Raw genomic sequence first — 19,601 nt, forward strand, 5'->3', positions numbered from 1 at the left:
TACCACGGGTGGGGATAGAACCCGCGATCAGTCTCAAAACTCCAGACCGTCGCGTATGGTGTAGAAATATACATATTTGGACGAATCTTATTGTGGCTAGCTGGTCCAGTGGCTAACGCGACGGTCTGGAGTTTTGAGACTCTCTGATCGCGGGTTCTATCCCCGCCCGTTGTATGGTTTGTTTGCAATCGTGTCATTACGATTTCGTGAGTCATGTTAAGGGAATCCTAAGCAGACAGGATGCGTAGAAAGGTTTGCCTAGGCAAGGCAGGTGTGACGAGTAGGAATAGAAAGGCGGGAGGGAGGTGGGTAGGGTAAGAAGTAGGGGGACAGGGAAAGCGAGGGAGGGTAGATAGAAAGGGGGCTTGAGGGAAGATGTAATAAAGTATTTCAACCGCTTCAGAGAGGGCAAAATGGTTGGCAAAGTTTTTCATAATCAGATCAAAACAAAAGAAAAACGGAGAAAATACAAGGGTTGTAGCTGCGAGCAGGAGATCTGGATCTCCGGCTAATAAATGCTGAATTTAAAGCTTTACCTGTAGGGGCCACCTTGGAAGAGTTAGTTGGCCCACTTTCCTCCTCTCCTGCCTCCCTTTCCTCGTTGTCCTCCTCCTCTTCCTCCTCCTCTTCCTCTCCCTCCTCCCACTCCTCGCCTGCAACAACAGAAACAATGCACGTTAAACTCAAGCGTAAATGCACGCGAAAATTAGCATACATTAACACAAATTGTGCATGTTAATTAACGCAAGAAATGTTCGCTAATTAAAGCAAAATCTAGGCGTGAATTAGAGCAAAATCTGAAAGAAGTATGAGTTAATCAACGAAAAAAAATTAAATTAATTCAAAACAAAACGTAAACATAAGTAATCGCATATATTAAAGAAAACCAAATCGCAAATGACAGGAAATCGAAGCACAGATCACCAGAAATCGAAGTACAAACTAACGCAAATCGATGCACAAATTACCACAAATCGTAACACAAACTACCACAAACTGATGCACAAATTTTCACGAAATCGACGCACAAACTAATCGATGCACAAATGGCCACAATTCGACGCACCTATAACCAACAACAGGTTACAGTTAAGACTCGATTCGTAAAATATTAAACACATCACCATTTACACTTTCCCATCACAAACATGAGTGTTCTTCAGGACGAGACGTTTCAAAATATTCTGAAGATAATGAATAATCAAAGCCAGTGAAGAAGCATGGAGTGAGTAGAAACAGAGGAGTTGAATAATATGGATCGATTCTACATAATACAGAGATGATATGGTAGTAATGGTGCAATACAGTCGACTGCTCATCTTAGTGAAAGAAAAGTATTAATTCACTCACACAAACGCACACACACACACACACACACACACACACACACACACACACACACACACACACACACACACACACACACACACAAGATTAGTCCCAAGGCTAAGGGTATGTCCTACGATTAGAGGTTAAGAGGAATCGACCTGACGACACTGAAGGACAGGAGGGATAGGGAGGACATGATAACGACATATAAAATGCTGAGAGGAATTGACAAGGTGGATAAGGACAGAATATTTCAGAGATGGGACACAGCAACAAGGGGTCACAACTGGAAGGTGAAGAATGAGTCACAATGATGTTAGGAAGTATTTCTTTAGTCACTGAGTTGTCAGGAAGTGGAACAGTCTGGAGAGTGATGTAGTGGAGACAGGATCCATACACACCTTTAAAAAGAGGTATGATAAAGCTCATGGAGCAGGGAGAGAGTGAACCTAGTAGCGACCAGTGAAGAGGCGGGGCCAGGACCTATGATTCGAGAACACACATACACCCGCACTACCTAGGCACCCGATACACTCCTATCTCTTAGTGACGGGTGACATAAGAGCAGATTCATGTCTCCAATACTCTAACATGAGATATTCCAATTACTCTGCATTTGTATGTAACGAAAACACACGCAAACATACACACACACATACATACATGCATACACATATATACATAAATATACATACACACGCACATACATATTCTCACATACACACACAGCCTCAGCATGATAAATAAATGAACTGGATGAAGAAATGGTTTAGATACATTCTATGCAATGTTTCGCTAGTACGTTTGATAGTATTTAAAAAGCCCAGAACCAATAAAGTGGGCGATTATATATATATAGTATATATATATATATATATATATATATATATATATATATATATATATATATATATATATATATATATATATATAAGGAATTCGCGAGAGCAGGCGAAATATACACAAACACTGATCTCTGGCTGAAGGAGACTCGAACCTACGAACCTTAGGACAAGGTACGCAGTGCTTTACCAATCTACCCACACTGGACAATACCTTGGCGTGTAGCTTGCGCTACACGTTTGATCCATATATATATATATATATATATATATATATATATATATATATATATATATATATATATATATCTTTTGTACCATATGATGTAATAAAATATTCCTATTGGTAAAAAAAAAAATATGAAAAGATGGGGTGGTAGGGGAAGTGGAATATTCAAACGGCTTCAGGCAGAAATCCAAATATTCTTCCTTGAAGCCTTTTTATCCACTTCTCCGAGGCTATGGGTCCCACAATTTACACCAGAGGTGGACCCCATATATATATATATATATATATATATATATATATATATATATATATATATATATATATATATATATATATCGTGCAGAATATGTAAAACTGGTCAATTAGCAAGAACTCATTTAAAATTAAGTCCTTTCTAAAATTTTCTCTTATACGTTTAAAGATATATTTTTTTCATTAATGTTAATGTAAAAAATTTTAATTTTGCACCAAAAGAATCTTAGAAAACTTACCTAACCTTACTATAAAAAAAAAAAACAATTTATTTTAGCCTAACGCAATTAAATATATTTTAGATTTGTTTACAATAATTTAATACTAAACAAACACAGTGAAATATATTTTTTTCGTTAGGTTCAGAATGATTTTGGCGAAATTATTGCATACACAAATTTTCACTTGTCCTATATGGCAAGATGAGCGTTGCTATTTAAGCCAAGATCGCAAGTTCTGCCTATTCGGCACGATATATATATATATATATATATATATATATATATATATATATATATATATATATATATATATATATATATATATATATATATATATATATATAAAATCAATAACATACATATATAATATAATCAATAACAACACTGTTCTAGCCAGGGAGTCGAACACATGCTGCTTTGGCCCGCCTCATGGTGAGCGAAAACGCATGACGCTTTAGACCAACATCAACACACACACACACACACACACACACACACACACACACACACACACACAGTGATGGAGTGAATGATGATGAAAGTGTTTCGTACCTGCCTTGGTGGGAAAAGGCCAATGTATCAATAGCAAAATAATATATATATATATATATATATATATATATATATATATATATATATATATATATATATATATATATATATATATATATATATATAATAATATATAATATATAAATATATATATATATATATATATATATATATATATAATATATAATATATATATATATATATATATATATATATATATATATATATATATATATATATATATATAATATATATATATATATATATATATATATATATATATATATATATATATATATATATATATATATATATAAAAGTCTTCCACTCAGCCAAAATTCCCTGAACAAGGCGGTGTCAATGAATATTTCAAAACCGGCCATGTTGAAGCCCCGGACCCCGTTCATTTCTCTACCACCATGATAGGCTGTCCTTTACACCTCTGACACAACAACAAAATACTGCAAATTTTTTGTTTGTTATTTTTAACATTCATTCATTACTCACAGCAAAAGTCCCATAAAACTCCCAAACATTTTCCACAACTACATATGAAAGATCAGCATATATGATCGTGTGAAATACTCGGCTCATTTTCCATATAAATTGTTAGCTAGATATCCAAGTTAAATGCTTGCCATTTAAACGCCAGTGTGAACACTGATCTTACTCGTACTCTACACGTTATATTCCAATAGTGCCAAGAATCTGCCCATCAACCCTATCCACCCAGGCTCCTTAACCTCAACCACGCCAGATTCGTTCCTCTATTTCCATCAAAGCACATACATGAGAAACAGGAGACCAGATGATACACCAGAATATAGTTTGAGAAAAAAACAGGTCGAAGTTTGGTACAGGAACACAGAATTTTCAAATAATAATAATGACGAACTGAAGGAATGAAGAGCAGATTAAGCCCCGGGCATCATAGCTCTCACAGAGACAAAACTGATATGATAACAGAACGGAGGAGAGATAGAGAAAACAGAAGGGAATAAATGACACTGCTAATTAGAAACTAGTAAAGTTTTGAAGAGATGAGAAAGAGAAAAGCGAATCAAATGATTACAGAGTAGGAACAACCGAGACTTAGGGACCAAATAGGCAATTATAAAAAGAGAAAGAGAATATAGCTCATCCAAAGATGTAAAGAGGTAAAAAATGAAGTGGAAGAGCTTGGGAAAGCTACAGAATTGAAAAGACGTCAAAAAAAAAAAAAAAAAAAAAAACAGAGAGGTAAGCAGAAGACCCACGAATAAATACTCTCAGGTGCAAAGACAGCCTGAGCAACAATTGTGAATGACAGCAAAAAAAGAAAAAAAAAAGTTTTGTGGAGTCGACTACACTGCCATGGTCAAAGAGAAAGTATCTTAATTCGTTTAAAACAATACGTTCGATATGTATGGTGACTAGCCTATATTTCCGTATAATTAGCCTACAGTAACGAAATAAAAAAAACAGTGGCTTACTTCTGACAGCACCTGGCGTGGACTGAAACTTTATAAATGCATTTTCACACGCATGTGGAAGACACCTAAAGAGAAAGGAAACACATTATTATTTTATTATTATTATCACACTGGCCGATTCCCACCAAGGCAGGGTGGCCCGAAAAAGAAAAACTTTCACCATCATTCACTCCATCACTGTCTTGCCAGAAGGGTGCTTTACACTACAGTTTTTAAACTGCAACATTAACACCCCTCCTTCAGAGTGCAGGCACTGTACTTCCCATCTCCAGGACTCAAGTCCGGCCTGCCGGTTTCCCTGAACCCCTTCATAAATGTTACTTTGCTCACACTCCAACAGCACGTCAAGTATTAAAAACCATTTGTCTCAATTCACTCCTATCAAACACGCTCACGCATGCCTGCTGGAAGTCCAAGCCCCTCGCACACAAAACCTCCTTTACCCCCTCCCTCCAACCTTTCCTAGGCCGACCCCTACCCCGCCTTCCTTCCACTACAGACCGATACACTCTTAAAGTCATTCTGTATCGCTCCATTCTCTCTACATGTCCGAACCACTTCAACAACCCTTCCTCAGCCCTCTGGACAACAGTTTTGGTAATTTTGCACCTCCTCCTAACTTCCAAACTGCGAATTCTCTGCATTATATTCACACCACACATTGCCCTCAGACATGACATCTCCACTGCCTCCAGCCTTCTCCTCGCTGCAACATTCATCACCCATGCTTCACACCCATATAAGAGCGTTGGTAAAACTATACTCTCATACATTCCCCTCTTTGCCTCCAAGGACAAAGTTCTTTGTCTCCACAGACTCCTAAGTGCACCACTCACCCTTTTCCCCTCATCAATTCTATGATTCACCTCATCTTTCATAGACCCATCCGCTGACACGTCCACTCCCAAATATCTGAATACATTCATCTCCTCCATACTCTCTCCCTCCAATCTGATATCCAATCTTTCATCACCTAATCTTTTTGTTATCCTCATAACCTTACTCTTTCCTGTATTCACTTTTAATTTTCTTCTTTTGCACACCCTACCAAATTCATCCACCAATCTCTGCAACTTCTCTTCAGAATCTCCCAAGAGCACAGTGTCATCAGCAAAGAGCAACTGTGACAACTCCCACTTTATGTGTGATTCTTTATCTTTTAACTCCACGCCTTTTGCCAAGACCCTCGCATTTACTTCTCTTACAACCCCATCTATAAATATATTAAACAACCATGGTGACATCACACATCCTTGTCTAAGGCCTACTTTTACTGGGAAATAATTTCCCTCTTTCCTACATACTCTAACTTGAGCCTCACTATCCTCGTAAAAACTCTTCACTGCTTTCAGTAACCTACCTCCTACACCATACACCTGCAACATCTGCCACATTGCCCCCCTATCCACCCTGTCATACGCCTTTTCCAAATCCATAAATGCCACAAAGATCTCTTTAGCCTTATCTAAATACTGTTCACTTATATGTTTCACTGTAAACACCTGGTCCACACACCCCCTACCTTTCCTAAAGCCTCCTTGTTCATCTGCTATCCTATTCTCTGTCTTACTCTTAATTCTTTCAATAATAACTCTACCATACACTTTACCAGGTATACTCAACAGACTTATCCCCCTATAATTTTTGCACTCTCTTTTGTCCCCTTTGCCTTTATACAAAGGAACTATGCATGCTCTCTGCCAATCCCTAGGTACCTTACCCTCTTCCATACATTTATTAAATAATTGCACCAACCACTCCAAAACTATATCCCCACCTGCTTTTAACATTTCTATCTTTATCCCATCAATCCCGGCTGCCTTACCCCCTTTCATTTTACCTACTGCCTCACGAACTTCCCCCACACTCACAACTGGCTCTTCCTCACTCCTACAAGATGTTATTCCTCCTTGCCTTATACACGAAATCACAGCTTCCCTATCTTCATCAACATTTAACAATTCCTCAAAATATTCCCTTCATCTTCCCAATACCTCTAACTCTCCATTTAATAACTCTCCTCTTCTATTTTTAACTGACAAATCCATTTGTTCTCTAGGCTTCCTTAACTTGTTAATCTCACTCCAAAACTTTTTCTTATTTTCAACAAAATTTGTTGATAACATCTCACCCACTCTCTCATTTGCTCTCTTTTCACATTGCTTCACCACTCTCTTAACCTCTCTCTTTTTCTTCATATACTCTTCCCTCCTTGCATCACTTCTACTTTGTAAAAACTTCTCATATGCTAACTTTTTCTCCCTTACTGCTCTCTTTACATCATCATTCCACCAATCGCTCCTCTTCCCTCCCGCACCCACTTTCCTGTAACCACAAACTTCTGCTGAACACTCTAACACTACATTTTTAAACCTACCCCATACCTCTTCGACCCCATTGCCTATGCTCTCATTAGCCCATCTATCCTCCAATAGCTGTTTATATCTTACCCTAACTGCCTCCTCTTTTAGTTTATAAACCTTCACCTCTCTCTTCCCTGATGCTTCTATTCTCCTTGTACCCCATCTACCTTTTACTCTCAGTGTAGCTACAACTAGAAAGTGATCTGATATATCTGTGGCCCCTCTATAAACATGTACATCCTGAAGTCTACTCAACAGTCTTTTATCTACCAATACATAATCCAACAAACTACTGTCATTTCGCCCTACATCATATCTTGTATACTTATTTATCCTCTTTTTCTTAAAATATGTATTACCTATAACTAAACCCCTTTCTATACAAAGTTCAATCAAAGGGCTCCCATTATTATTTACACCTGGCACCCCAAACTTACCTACCACACCCTCTCTAAAAGTTTCTCCTACTTTAGCATTCAGATCCCCTACCACAATTACTCTCTCACTTGGTTCAAAGGCTCCTATACATTCACTTAACATCTCCCAAAATCTCTCTCTCTCCTCTACATTCCTCTCTTCTCCAGGTGCATACACGCTTATTATGACCCACTTTTCACATCCAACCTTTACTTTAATCCACATAATTCTTGAATTTACACATTCATATTCTCTTTTCTCCTTCCATAACTGATCCTTCAACATTACTGCTACCCCTTCCTTTGCTCTAACTCTCTCAGATACTCCAGATTTAATCCCATTTATTTCCCCCCACAGAAACTCCCCTACCCCCTTCAGCTTTGTTTCGCTTAGGGCCAGGACATCCAACTTCTTTTCATTCATAACATCAGCAATCATCTGTTTCTTGTCATCCGCACTACATCCACGCACATTTAAGCATCCCAGTTTTATAAAGTTTTTTTCTTCTCTTTTTTAGTAAATGTCTACAGGAGAAGGGGTTACTAGCCCATTGCTCCCGCCATTTTAGTCGCCTCATACGACACGCATGGCTTACGGAAGAAAGATTCTTTTTCACTTCCCCATGGACAATAGAAGAAATAAAGAAGAACAAGAGCTATTTAGAAAAAGGGGAAAAACCTAGATGTATGTATGTATATATGCATGTGCGTGTCTGTGAAGTGTGACCAAAGTGTAAGTAGGAGTAGCAAGATATCCCTGTTATCTAGCGTGTTTATGAGACAGAAAAAGAAACCAGCAATCCTACCATCATGCAAAACAGTTACAGGTTTCTGTTTCACAGTCATCTGGCAGGACGGTAGTACTTCCCTGGGTGGTTGCTGTCATCATCAGTGACAGGGAAACGGTAGACTCACAGGGATCATAAAACACTTGGAGAGTGAAAGGTAATAAAGTTTGATCTAAGAATGAGTAGCCTCAAATCCATGGATCAAGAGCCCTACAGCAGTTTGGATACAGCTCCTTGAAGGAGGAACGAGACACAGTAAGCTGGAGTTGTGAAGGAACGCTATATGGCCATGTTGAAAGTCTTAGAATACAAGGAAATACCTGAGTGGGATGTACAATATCAACACCATGGGGAGGTTGTCCAGCTGTGGGCGTGGGTGTGGCCATACTGTAGGTGTGGGGGATCGGGGTGGGGTGGACGAATTGAGGGATGATAGTCTTACACATTAGGAAGTGTGTGTGTGTGTATGTGTATGTCATAATAACTTTCTAAAATTGCAATAATAATAATAATAATAATAATAATAATAATAATAAGAATAAGAAGAAGAAGAAGAAGAAGAAGAAGAAGAAGAAGAAGAAGAAGAAGAAGCATAGTAGAAAATCTGCCAATGACAGTTCTAATAGTTCATTAAATAATTTCTGATGTGGACACAAGAAGGCTGACCTGCAGGATGACCTGAGTAACTTGATGTGGTGGGACAAGTGACAGATGCAGTTCTATGTAGACAAATGTAAGGTTGTAATCCTAAGAAGAGGAAATAACTACGACACTTACAATCTAAACAATGTAGATCGCAAGTCAAACTGCGAAAAAGATCTAGGACTACTTGTTACCTTTACCTTTGATGAGTTTCAATAGCTTTTCTAACCCCGAAGTAGTAAATTTAAAGCCAAGACAACGGTGCATAAGTTTTCACAATAAAGATCATAAAATTCTTGGTTTCATATACAAAAGTATAAATAACAGAAGTATTAAAGTTACACTTCAACTTTAAATATTAATGTTGGTAGAATTACCGACAGTATGTTAGGTAAAAGGACACATGTGCAACTAATGTGACATTTTATTGTGGCAACGTTTCGCTGCTCAGTTCTGGTCTTCAAATTAAAGGATGGATATAAATGCGATCGAAAATATACAAAGACAGGCTGAAGGCACTGAATCTGCACTCTTTTGAAAGGCGTAGAATTAGGATAGATATGACTGAAGTGTACAAATGAAAAAATCGGAATAAATAGAGGAGATTTAAGTAAACAGTGATATATATATATATATATATATATATATATATATATATATATATATATATATATATATATATATATATATATATATATATATATATATGTATATATATATATAACCATGACAGGACTCGCAGCAATCGGTTCAAGTTGGAAAAATTAAGATTTAGAAAGAATACAACTTACTCGTCTGCTTTGATAAGAGTTGTAGATAAGTGATACAAACTTCCAGGTAGCGTCAGTGAGGAAAGAACTTTAGGTAGTTTTAATTAAATATAGGTAGGATGGGTACATGAGTAGGTGTGAGTAGATGAACTGGACCTGCCTAGCATGGGCCAGTGGGTCTGCTTCATTGTTCCTTTGTCCTTATTTGCTCAAGAAGAACAATTAGAGACGATAATATTTTTATTCCGATGTTTAACCCTGGAGGATTAGCCACTCAGGATAACCCAAGAAAGTCAGTGCGTCCTTGAGGACTGTCTGTCTTATTTCCATTGGGGACCTTCAATCTTGTCCCCCAGGACGCAACCCACACCAGTCCACTAACACCCAGGTACATACTTGCTTGCTAGGTGAACGGGGACAGATGGTGCAAGGAAACACGCCAAATGTTTCCACCCGGCCGGGGATTGAACCACGGACACTCAGTGTGTGAGGCGGGAGCGTTGCCTTCCAGGAAACTAACCCCTACAAGCATCTCGCCACACTACACTAAGGTTTATGCGCTGTGCGTTGCCAACAGGTAAAGAAAACCAGCACAACACAACGTCAAAATTAATCCACCACAAAATGCGCAGCTACGCCTCCTGAGAGACACACGCATAAACAAGCAAATATTAATGCTCTGAGATATACAGAATTAATATATTCATTTAGCTTGCGAACACTTATCTCTTATATGAAGGATGACTCGTGGCTCAAGTGATGGTGCTGTCGTCTCACAGTGTTAGATTCTGATTCTTCTGTAATAGGTAGTGTTAGTTTCTGATTATTTTGCAGGAGGTAGCGTTAGCTTCTGATACTCCGGCAGGAGGCAACGTTAGTTAGGAGAGGCAACCGAACCTGACGACCCAAGAAGATAAGACGAAGAGAGAGAGAGAGATGATAATAACATATAAAATACTCACGAGGATTAGACAATGACAGACTGTTTGAAAAAAAAAAAAACAAGAAACAGAGATAAAAGAAAAAATGAAAATGACCCACAGGGTTATCAGAAAATACTTCTTCCATCTTAGGGTGTTTAAAAAGATGAGTAAGTGGTGAAAATAAAATCCATACATAGTCTTAAGTACAGGTAAGACAGCCCATAAAGCAAGAACCAGTGAACAAAGGGAACACATTAAGGAGGTACTTAACGGAAGCCAATTCAATATATAGATTTAAAAAAAATGATGGGCCAAAAGGCAGGGAGTAACTCACATGAAGTCAACGTGCAAATGTGGGGCCCAAGAGCTAGAGACAAACCACAGCACACAGAACTTGGCGAATACAAACGCTCATGATAACACACAGCAGAGGATGCCAGTCCAGTGCCAGACTAATAGGATTAAGACATGAATCGCATGCTGGAACCGAGAACTTGGGAGTAGGTAGGCAGGGAGCAGCCCCATCTCCTGTCTTGAGGTGCACCCAACCAATCAATCTTGGCCATAGCATTAATTATTACTGCTATTACTATCACTATTATTATTATTATTATCGTTACTGAATGGAGACAACACTGATAGGCAATAAAATACTTGAAATATACCAAAGACTACTTATACTTCTTGCAAAAGACTGGGTACACTTCTTTCAGAGAACTGGATATATTTATTGCAAAATATTTGATATACTTCTTGCAAAAGACGGTTTTCTTCTTTCAAAACTTTATATACTTTTTGTAAAACTGGATATACTTTTTTGCAAGATTTTACATCCTTTTTGAAAAAGATCTGAGCTAACTGCGTAGCAGGAGAAGGGAAACTCTGGTGGCATATGGCGTTAGAAAAAAATGTTTAGGGAAGGAGTCAGGAGAACGGGGTAGGATGGGGTAGGGAAGGGAAAGGGGGTAAGTTATCACACATTGCTACAGACAGACAGGAGTCAGGGAAAATCCTGGAAGCTCATTATCCAGGTGGGGTCCCATGAGAGTAGCGTGAGTCCCCCATGACGTGCGGAGGACACAACCAAGTGGACCAGCTTTGGGGGAGGGGGACGGTACGGACCTGTATCTCCTGAGCCAGGTGTGTGCATATGTACATTACGTACACTGAAGACGTACTAGCAAGCATTATTATTATTACCAACATGGGAGGAGAGCGCTCAATCTGCAGGGGTCAGATCTCCAGAGAAATGAGAAGCCATCAGATTCGATCCATGGAAAGGGAAGGTTGTTACAATATTTTCTATGAACAGCCTTTCACCGGCATCATGGTACTTCCCATGAAGGGTACTAGTAGGGAAGGGTGCTAGTGGGAAGGGTACTAGTAGGGAAAAGTACTAGTGGGGAAGGGCTGTTGGGGAAGGGTTGTTGGGGAAGGGTTGTTGGGGAAGGGTTGTTGGGGAAGGGATGTTGGGGATGGGTTGCTGGGGAAGGGTTGCTGGGAAAGGGTTGCTGGGAAAGGGTTGCTGGGAAAAGATTGCTGTGGAAGGATTGTTGGGGAAGGGTTGCTGGGGAAGGGCTGTTGGGGAAGGGTTGTTGGGAAGGGTCGCTGGGGAAGGGTTGTTGGGGAAGGGTCGTTGGGGAAGGGTTGATGGGGAAGGGGGTCGACTCACTGTCGTCCTTTCTTGGGGATTGTGAAGAACCAAAAAGACCACTATACCGTCAATGGAACAATACACAGATAACTCGCACTTAGACCATTCATAAGTCACACTAACACACGAAGCTGAAATAGCCAGTATATATATATATATATATATATATATATATATATATATATATATATATATATATATATATATATATATATATATATATATATATATATATATATATATATATACATTGGCTCTTTCAGTATATATATAGGAGAGGGGGGACAGGGACATCCCATCTCTGTCCTCCTCTCCTATATATACAGGTTCCCTCACCTTCGTGTGACCGAAACGTCGTTATAAGCTTCTCTCTCCTACAGGCGGGCCTTCTGTGTATTGAGGATTGTACCTCAGCTCCTGGCTTCGCCTTCTAACCTACATCTGATCTGTGATCCTCTTAATAGGCGAAGTGCCTGTGAAGTAGTGGAAGAGTTAAGCGAGCCTCTTATACCAACTTGTTCCTCACTTAGGACACCCAGTTTCCCATTAATTAAAAGTTAATTCAGCATGACTGAACTTTCAGTACAATTTTCGTACTTGTTATTCTCGGTCAGGTTAAAATAGGTTAACGTATATCAATCTATATTTCCGTTATATTGCCCAACAATAAACAAATTAAGAGAGACGGGTGACTTACGTCTAGCATCCCGCTCAGTATACTAATATTTTGTTCGTCCATTTTCACAAGCACATCAACAAATGTGAAGGACAAGTTACTTCAGAAGACGGTACCTGTGGAGAAGTCTGAGAGTTAGGTAGGCAGGTGAGCCTCTTAAGAAGATGAAGGTTCCTCTTAAGGAGGTGAAGGTGATGCTAAAAAGTCTGAGAGTTAGATGTGCCTCTTACGGAAGAGGTGAAGCACCTCTTAAGGAGAAAGTAAAGGTGCCTCTGAAGAAGTCTTGAGAGTTAGGCGAGCCTCGACAAGAGAGAGAGAGATCAATAACACAGTCTTAAATTGCCATCATTCCGTAAAGGTGTAAGCTTTATACTTGTTGTAGCTACACATACCCATGGTAACTACATCGTGTGTTCCCAGCCTCCCTGCGTCAGCCAGCATCATCATTTAGAAGTTTGTTATAGAGGTTGCCACTTTCTGCTTAATTCCTTATATACATACATACGTACATACACGCCTCGACCAACAGACTATTCGAATTGGTGGTCCACTTCACCTTGCCACCGCACCCTTGCCGAACACAGGTGCATCCGCGGCAGTACATCGACAGACCGATTCGGGTACCATTGTCTTGTCTGCCATAGATCTGAAGGAAAGATCGCAAAGCATAAAGAGGTTAACAACATCAAAAGAAGTCTTCAAATAGGTGGATGCCAAACAATACAGACACGATGGCAACCTGAAGCGTCCATATGGACTTGCATTGTAAACTTGGACTGAGGACAAGCAAGTGGTATGGGACTATACATGAGTGTCCACTCTGGCTGACACCTATCTCCAGTACAATAGGAATGAAAGTACAGCTACAAGCTTCAGGGAGTCCCAAAAATCTAGAAAGTAGTGAATCTGCTCATCATTACATGTTTGCTGACATAGGTTCAGAAACCCTCGGTTCATGGGAAAAAAACACATCAAAGTTCCTGAAGGAGCTAGGCAAAAGGCTCATCAACATAACTAAGAATCTCAGAGCAGCTAGTTTTCTTCCAGTGGCTCAGAGCTGCAGTTCAGAAGGGTAATACCTGTTGTATCCTGGGTACACGATTTTGAAATTCAGTTGTAACAAACACATCAGTGTATTTAGGTACATTATCTCAAACTTTTAGAATTTTGTTTCTTATACTAATCACATCCTTGTAGCATTAATGCCTACATAAGTAAAACGTCATTGTAATATACGAAACATTTACAAAAAAAAAAAGTGTCGTTTGATGACTGTTAAAAAAATACCTAGCAAAGAAAGTTGTGGGAAAAGAAATGAGGAGTAACTATTGGGGAAAGAGAGAGGGAATGCTGAGGGCAGTAGTGCTTGATAAGGTGAAGGATGGTATGTGCTGGTGGTAGTGGCACCTAGAATGATTGGATGAGTGTGGGGAGAGGAGGGGGGTATGAAGCGGTGATAAAAAACAGGTAGGCAGGAATAATATATGGTGAGAGGAATAGAGGGGTCAAATGCATTATTATTATTATTATTATCATCATTATTATTATTATTATTATTAATATTATTATTATTATTATTATTATTACGTTAAACGCTAAACCCGAAAGAGCCAGGCGTGTGATGTAGCTAGTGGGAGGAAAGAAAGAAAAACTTACAGAGAGGGGAAAATCAGGGAGGGGAGAGATAAGCTAGGTGAAGAGGGAGGGAAAGAGGAGCGAAACATCAACGGAAAAAAATAGAGGAAGAGCAAAACAGCGAGGGGGAAGAAATATATATAGTGAAGGGAACGAAAGCAAGAAAAGGAGGAGGAAAGAAGCAATTAAGATTTGTTCCAAGGAAGGGGAGGTTAGCTCCGATTCCTTGCGTACAGAACCTTAAGCAGCAGCATCAAGGCACCCTCCTTGAAGGAACGTACAGAACACTTCAGCAGCAGCATCAAGGCACCCTCCTTGAAGGAACAAAGAGTTCAGCAAGCAAAACATCAAGCAGACAAGGATGAAACAATACACAGAGAAGGTGGAACACACTACTACTAGTGTCAGAGTAGTGGATGACTGCAACACTGTAGGTCACACCAGAGTAGTGGATGACTGCAACACTGTAGGTCACACCAGAGTAGTGGATGACTGCAACACTGTAGGTCACACCATAGTGGATGACTGCAACACTGTAGGTCACACCATAGTGGATGACTGCAACACTGTAGGTCACACCAGAGTAGTGGATGACTGCAACACTGTAGGTCACACCAGAGTAGTGGATGACTGCAACACTGTAGGTCACACCAGAGTAGTGGACGACTGCAACACTGTAGGTCACACCAGAGTAGTGGACGACTGCAACACTGTAGGTCACACCAGAGTAGTGGATGACTGCAACACTGTAGGTCACACCAGAGTAGTGGACGATTGCAACACTGTAGGTCACACCAGAGTAGTGGATGACTGCAACACTGTAGGTCACACCAGAGTAGTGGATGACTGCAACACTGTAGGTCACACCAGAGTAGTGGATGACTGCAACACTGTAGGTCACACCAGAGTAGTGGATGACTGCAACACTGTAGGTCACACCAGAGTAGTGGATGACTGCAACACTGTAGGTCACACCAGAGTAGTGGATGACTGCAACACTGTAGGTCACACCAGAGTAGTGGATGACTGCAACACTGTAGGTCACACCAGAGTAGTGGATGACTGCAACACTGTAGGTCACACCATAGTGGATGACTGCAACACTGTAGGTCACACCAGAGTAGTGGATGACTGCAACACTGTAGGTCACACCAGAGTAGTGGATGACTGCAACACTGTAGGTCACACCAGAGTAGTGGATGACTGCAACACTGTAGGTCACACCAGAGTAGTGGATGACTGCAACACTGTAGGTCACACCAGAGTAGTGGATGACTGCAACACTGTAGGTCACACCAGAGTAGTGGATGACTGCAACACTGTAGGTCACACCAGAGTAGTGGATGACTGCAACACTGTAGGTCACACCAGAGTAGTGGATGACTGCAACACTGTAGGTCACACCATAGTGGATGACTGCAACACTGTAGGTCACACCAGAGTAGTGGATGACTGCAACACTGTAGGTCACACCAGAGTAGTGGATGACTGCAACACTGTAGGTCACACCAGAGTAGTGGATGACTGCAACACTGTAGGTCACACCAGAGTAGTGGACGACTGCAACACTGTAGGTCACACCAGAGTAGTGGATGACTGCAACACTGTAGGTCACACCAGAGTAGTGGACGACTGCAACACTGTAGGTCACACCAGAGTAGTGGATGACTGCAACACTGTAGGTCACACCAGAGTAGTGGATGACTGCAACACTGTAGGTCACACCAGAGTAGTGGATGACTGCAACACTGTAGGTCACACCAGAGTAGTGGACGACTGCAACACTGTAGGTCACACCAGAGTAGTGGATGACTGCAACACTGTAGGTCACACCAGAGTAGTGGACGACTGCAACACTGTAGGTCACACCAGAGTAGTGGATGACTGCAACACTGTAGGTCACACCAGAGTAGTGGACGACTGCAACACTGTAGGTCACACCAGAGTAGTGGATGACTGCAACACTGTAGGTCACACCAGAGTAGTGGATGACTGCAACACTGTAGGTCACACCAGAGTAGTGGATGACTGCAACACTGTAGGTCACACCAGAGTAGTGGACGACTGCAACACTGTAGGTCACACCAGAGTAGTGGATGACTGCAACACTGTAGGTCACACCAGAGTAGTGGATGACTGCAACACTGTAGGCCACACCAGAGTAGTGGATGACTGCAACACTGTAGGTCACACCAGAGTAGTGGATGACTGCAACACTGTAGGTCACACCAGAGTAGTGGATGACTGCAACACTGTAGGTCACACCAGAGTAGTGGATGACTGCAACACTGTAGGTCACACCAGAGTAGTGGACGACTGCAACACTGTAGGTCACACCAGAGTAGTGGATGACTGCAACACTGTAGGTCACACCAGAGTAGTGGACGACTGCAACACTGTAGGTCACACCAGAGTATTGGATGACTGCAACACTGTAGGTCACACCAGAGTAGTGGACGACTGCAACACTGTAGGTCACACCAGAGTAGTGGATGACTGCAACACTGTAGGTCACACCAGAGTAGTGGATGACTGCAACACTGTAGGTCACACCAGAGTAGTGGATGACTGCAACACTGTAGGTCACACCAGAGTAGTGGACGACTGCAACACTGTAGGTCACACCAGAGTAGTGGATGACTGCAACACTGTAGGTCACACCAGAGTAGTGGATGACTGCAACACTGTAGGCCACACCAGAGTAGTGGATGACTGCAACACTGTAGGTCACACCAGAGTAGTGGACGACTGCAACACTGTAGGTCACACCAGAGTAGTGGATGACTGCAACACTGTAGGTCACACCAGAGTAGTGGACGACTGCAACACTGTAGGTCACACCAGAGTAGTGGATGACTGCAACACTGTAGGTCACACCAGAGTAGTGGATGACTGCAACACTGTAGGTCACACCAGAGTAGTGGATGACTGCAACACTGTAGGTCACACCAGAGTAGTGGACGACTGCAACACTGTAGGTCACACCAGAGTAGTGGATGACTGCAACACTGTAGGTCACACCAGAGTAGTGGACTGCAACACTGTAGGTCACACCAGAGTAGTGGATGACTGCAACACTGTAGGTCACACCAGAGTAGTGGACGACTGCAACACTGTAGGTCACACCAGAGTAGTGGATGACTGCAACACTGTAGGTCACACCAGAGTAGTGGATGACTGCAACACTGTAGGTCACACCAGAGTAGTGGATGACTGCAACACTGTAGGTCACACCAGAGTAGTGGACGACTGCAACACTGTAGGTCACACCAGAGTAGTGGATGACTGCAACACTGTAGGTCACACCAGAGTAGTGGACGACTGCAACACTGTAGGTCACACCAGAGTAGTGGATGACTGCAACACTGTAGGTCACACCAGAGTAGTGGACGACTGCAACACTGTAGGTCACACCAGAGTAGTGGATGACTGCAACACTGTAGGTCACACCAGAGTAGTGGACGACTGCAACACTGTAGGTCACACCAGAGTAGTGGATGACTGCAACACTGTAGGTCACACCAGAGTAGTGGACGACTGCAACACTGTAGGTCACACCAGAGTAGTGGACGACTGCAACACTGTAGGTCACACCAGAGTAGTGGATGACTGCAACACTGTAGGTCACACCAGAGTAGTGGACGACTGCAACACTGTAGGTCACACCAGAGTAGTGGACGACTGCAACACTGTAGGTCACACCAGAGTAGTGGACGACTGCAACACTGTAGGTCACACCAGAGTAGTGGATGACTGCAACACTGTAGGTCACACCAGAGTAGTGGACGACTGCAACACTGTAGGTCACACCAGAGTAGTGGATGACTGCAACACTGTAGGTCACACCAGAGTAGTGGACGACTGCAACACTGTAGGTCACACCAGAGTAGTGGACGACTGCAACACTGTAGGTCACACCAGAGTAGTGGACGACTGCAACACTGTAGGTCACACCAGAGTAGTGGATGACTGCAACACTGTAGGTCACACCAGAGTAGTGGATGACTGCAACACTGTAGGTCACACCAAAGTAGTGGACGACTGCAACACTGTAGGTCACACTAGAGTAGTGGATGACTGCAACACTGTAGGTCACACCAGAGTAGTGGATGACTGCAACAATGTAGGTCACACCAGAGTAGTGGATGACTGCAACACTGTAGGTCACACCAGAGTAGTGGATGACTGCAACACTGTAGGTCACACCAGAGTAGTGGATGACTGCAACAATGTAGGTCACACCAGAGTAGTGGATGACTGCAACAATGTAGGTCACACCAGAGTAGTGGATGACTGCAACAATGTAGGTCACACCAGAGTAGTGGATGACTGCAACAATGTAGGTCACACCAGAGTAGTGGATGACTGCAACAATGTAGGTCACACCAGAGTAGTGGATGACTGCAACAATGTAGGTCACACCAGAGTAGTGGATGACTGCAACAATGTAGGTCACACCAGAGTAGTGGATGACTGCAACAATGTAGGTCACACCAGAGTAGTGGATGACTGCAACAATGTAGGTCACACCAGAGTAGTGGACGACTGCAACACTGTAGGTCACACCAGAGTAGTGGACGACTGCAACACTGTAGGTCACACCAGAGTAGTGGATGACTGCAACAATGTAGGTCACACCAGAGTAGTGGATGACTGCAACACTGTAGGTCACACCAGAGTAGTGGATGACTGCAACACTGTAGGTCACACCAGAGTAGTGGACGACTGCAACACTGTAGGTCACACCAGAGTAGTGGATGACTGCAACACTGTAGGTCACACCAGAGTAGTGGATGACTGCAACACTGTAGGTCACACCATAGTGGATGACTGCAAC

The 19,601-nt window shown here is 41.6% G+C and overlaps 1 protein-coding gene across 1 annotated transcript in view; it reads right to left on the bottom strand.

Annotated features, from left to right (window-relative positions):
- The window catches only part of LOC138854063 (zinc transporter ZIP10-like), a 210,054-nt gene that overhangs the window by 141,063 nt on the left and 49,390 nt on the right, over positions 1–19,601 (bottom strand). The window contains exon 2 of the mRNA XM_070094801.1: positions 537–653. Coding sequence (XP_069950902.1) covers positions 537–653 — 117 coding nt within the window. The remainder of the gene's footprint in view (positions 1–536; positions 654–19,601) is intronic.

Source organism: Cherax quadricarinatus, chromosome 48 (assembly GCF_038502225.1).
Source record: "Cherax quadricarinatus isolate ZL_2023a chromosome 48, ASM3850222v1, whole genome shotgun sequence".
Lineage (NCBI taxonomy): Eukaryota > Metazoa > Arthropoda > Malacostraca > Decapoda > Parastacidae > Cherax > Cherax quadricarinatus.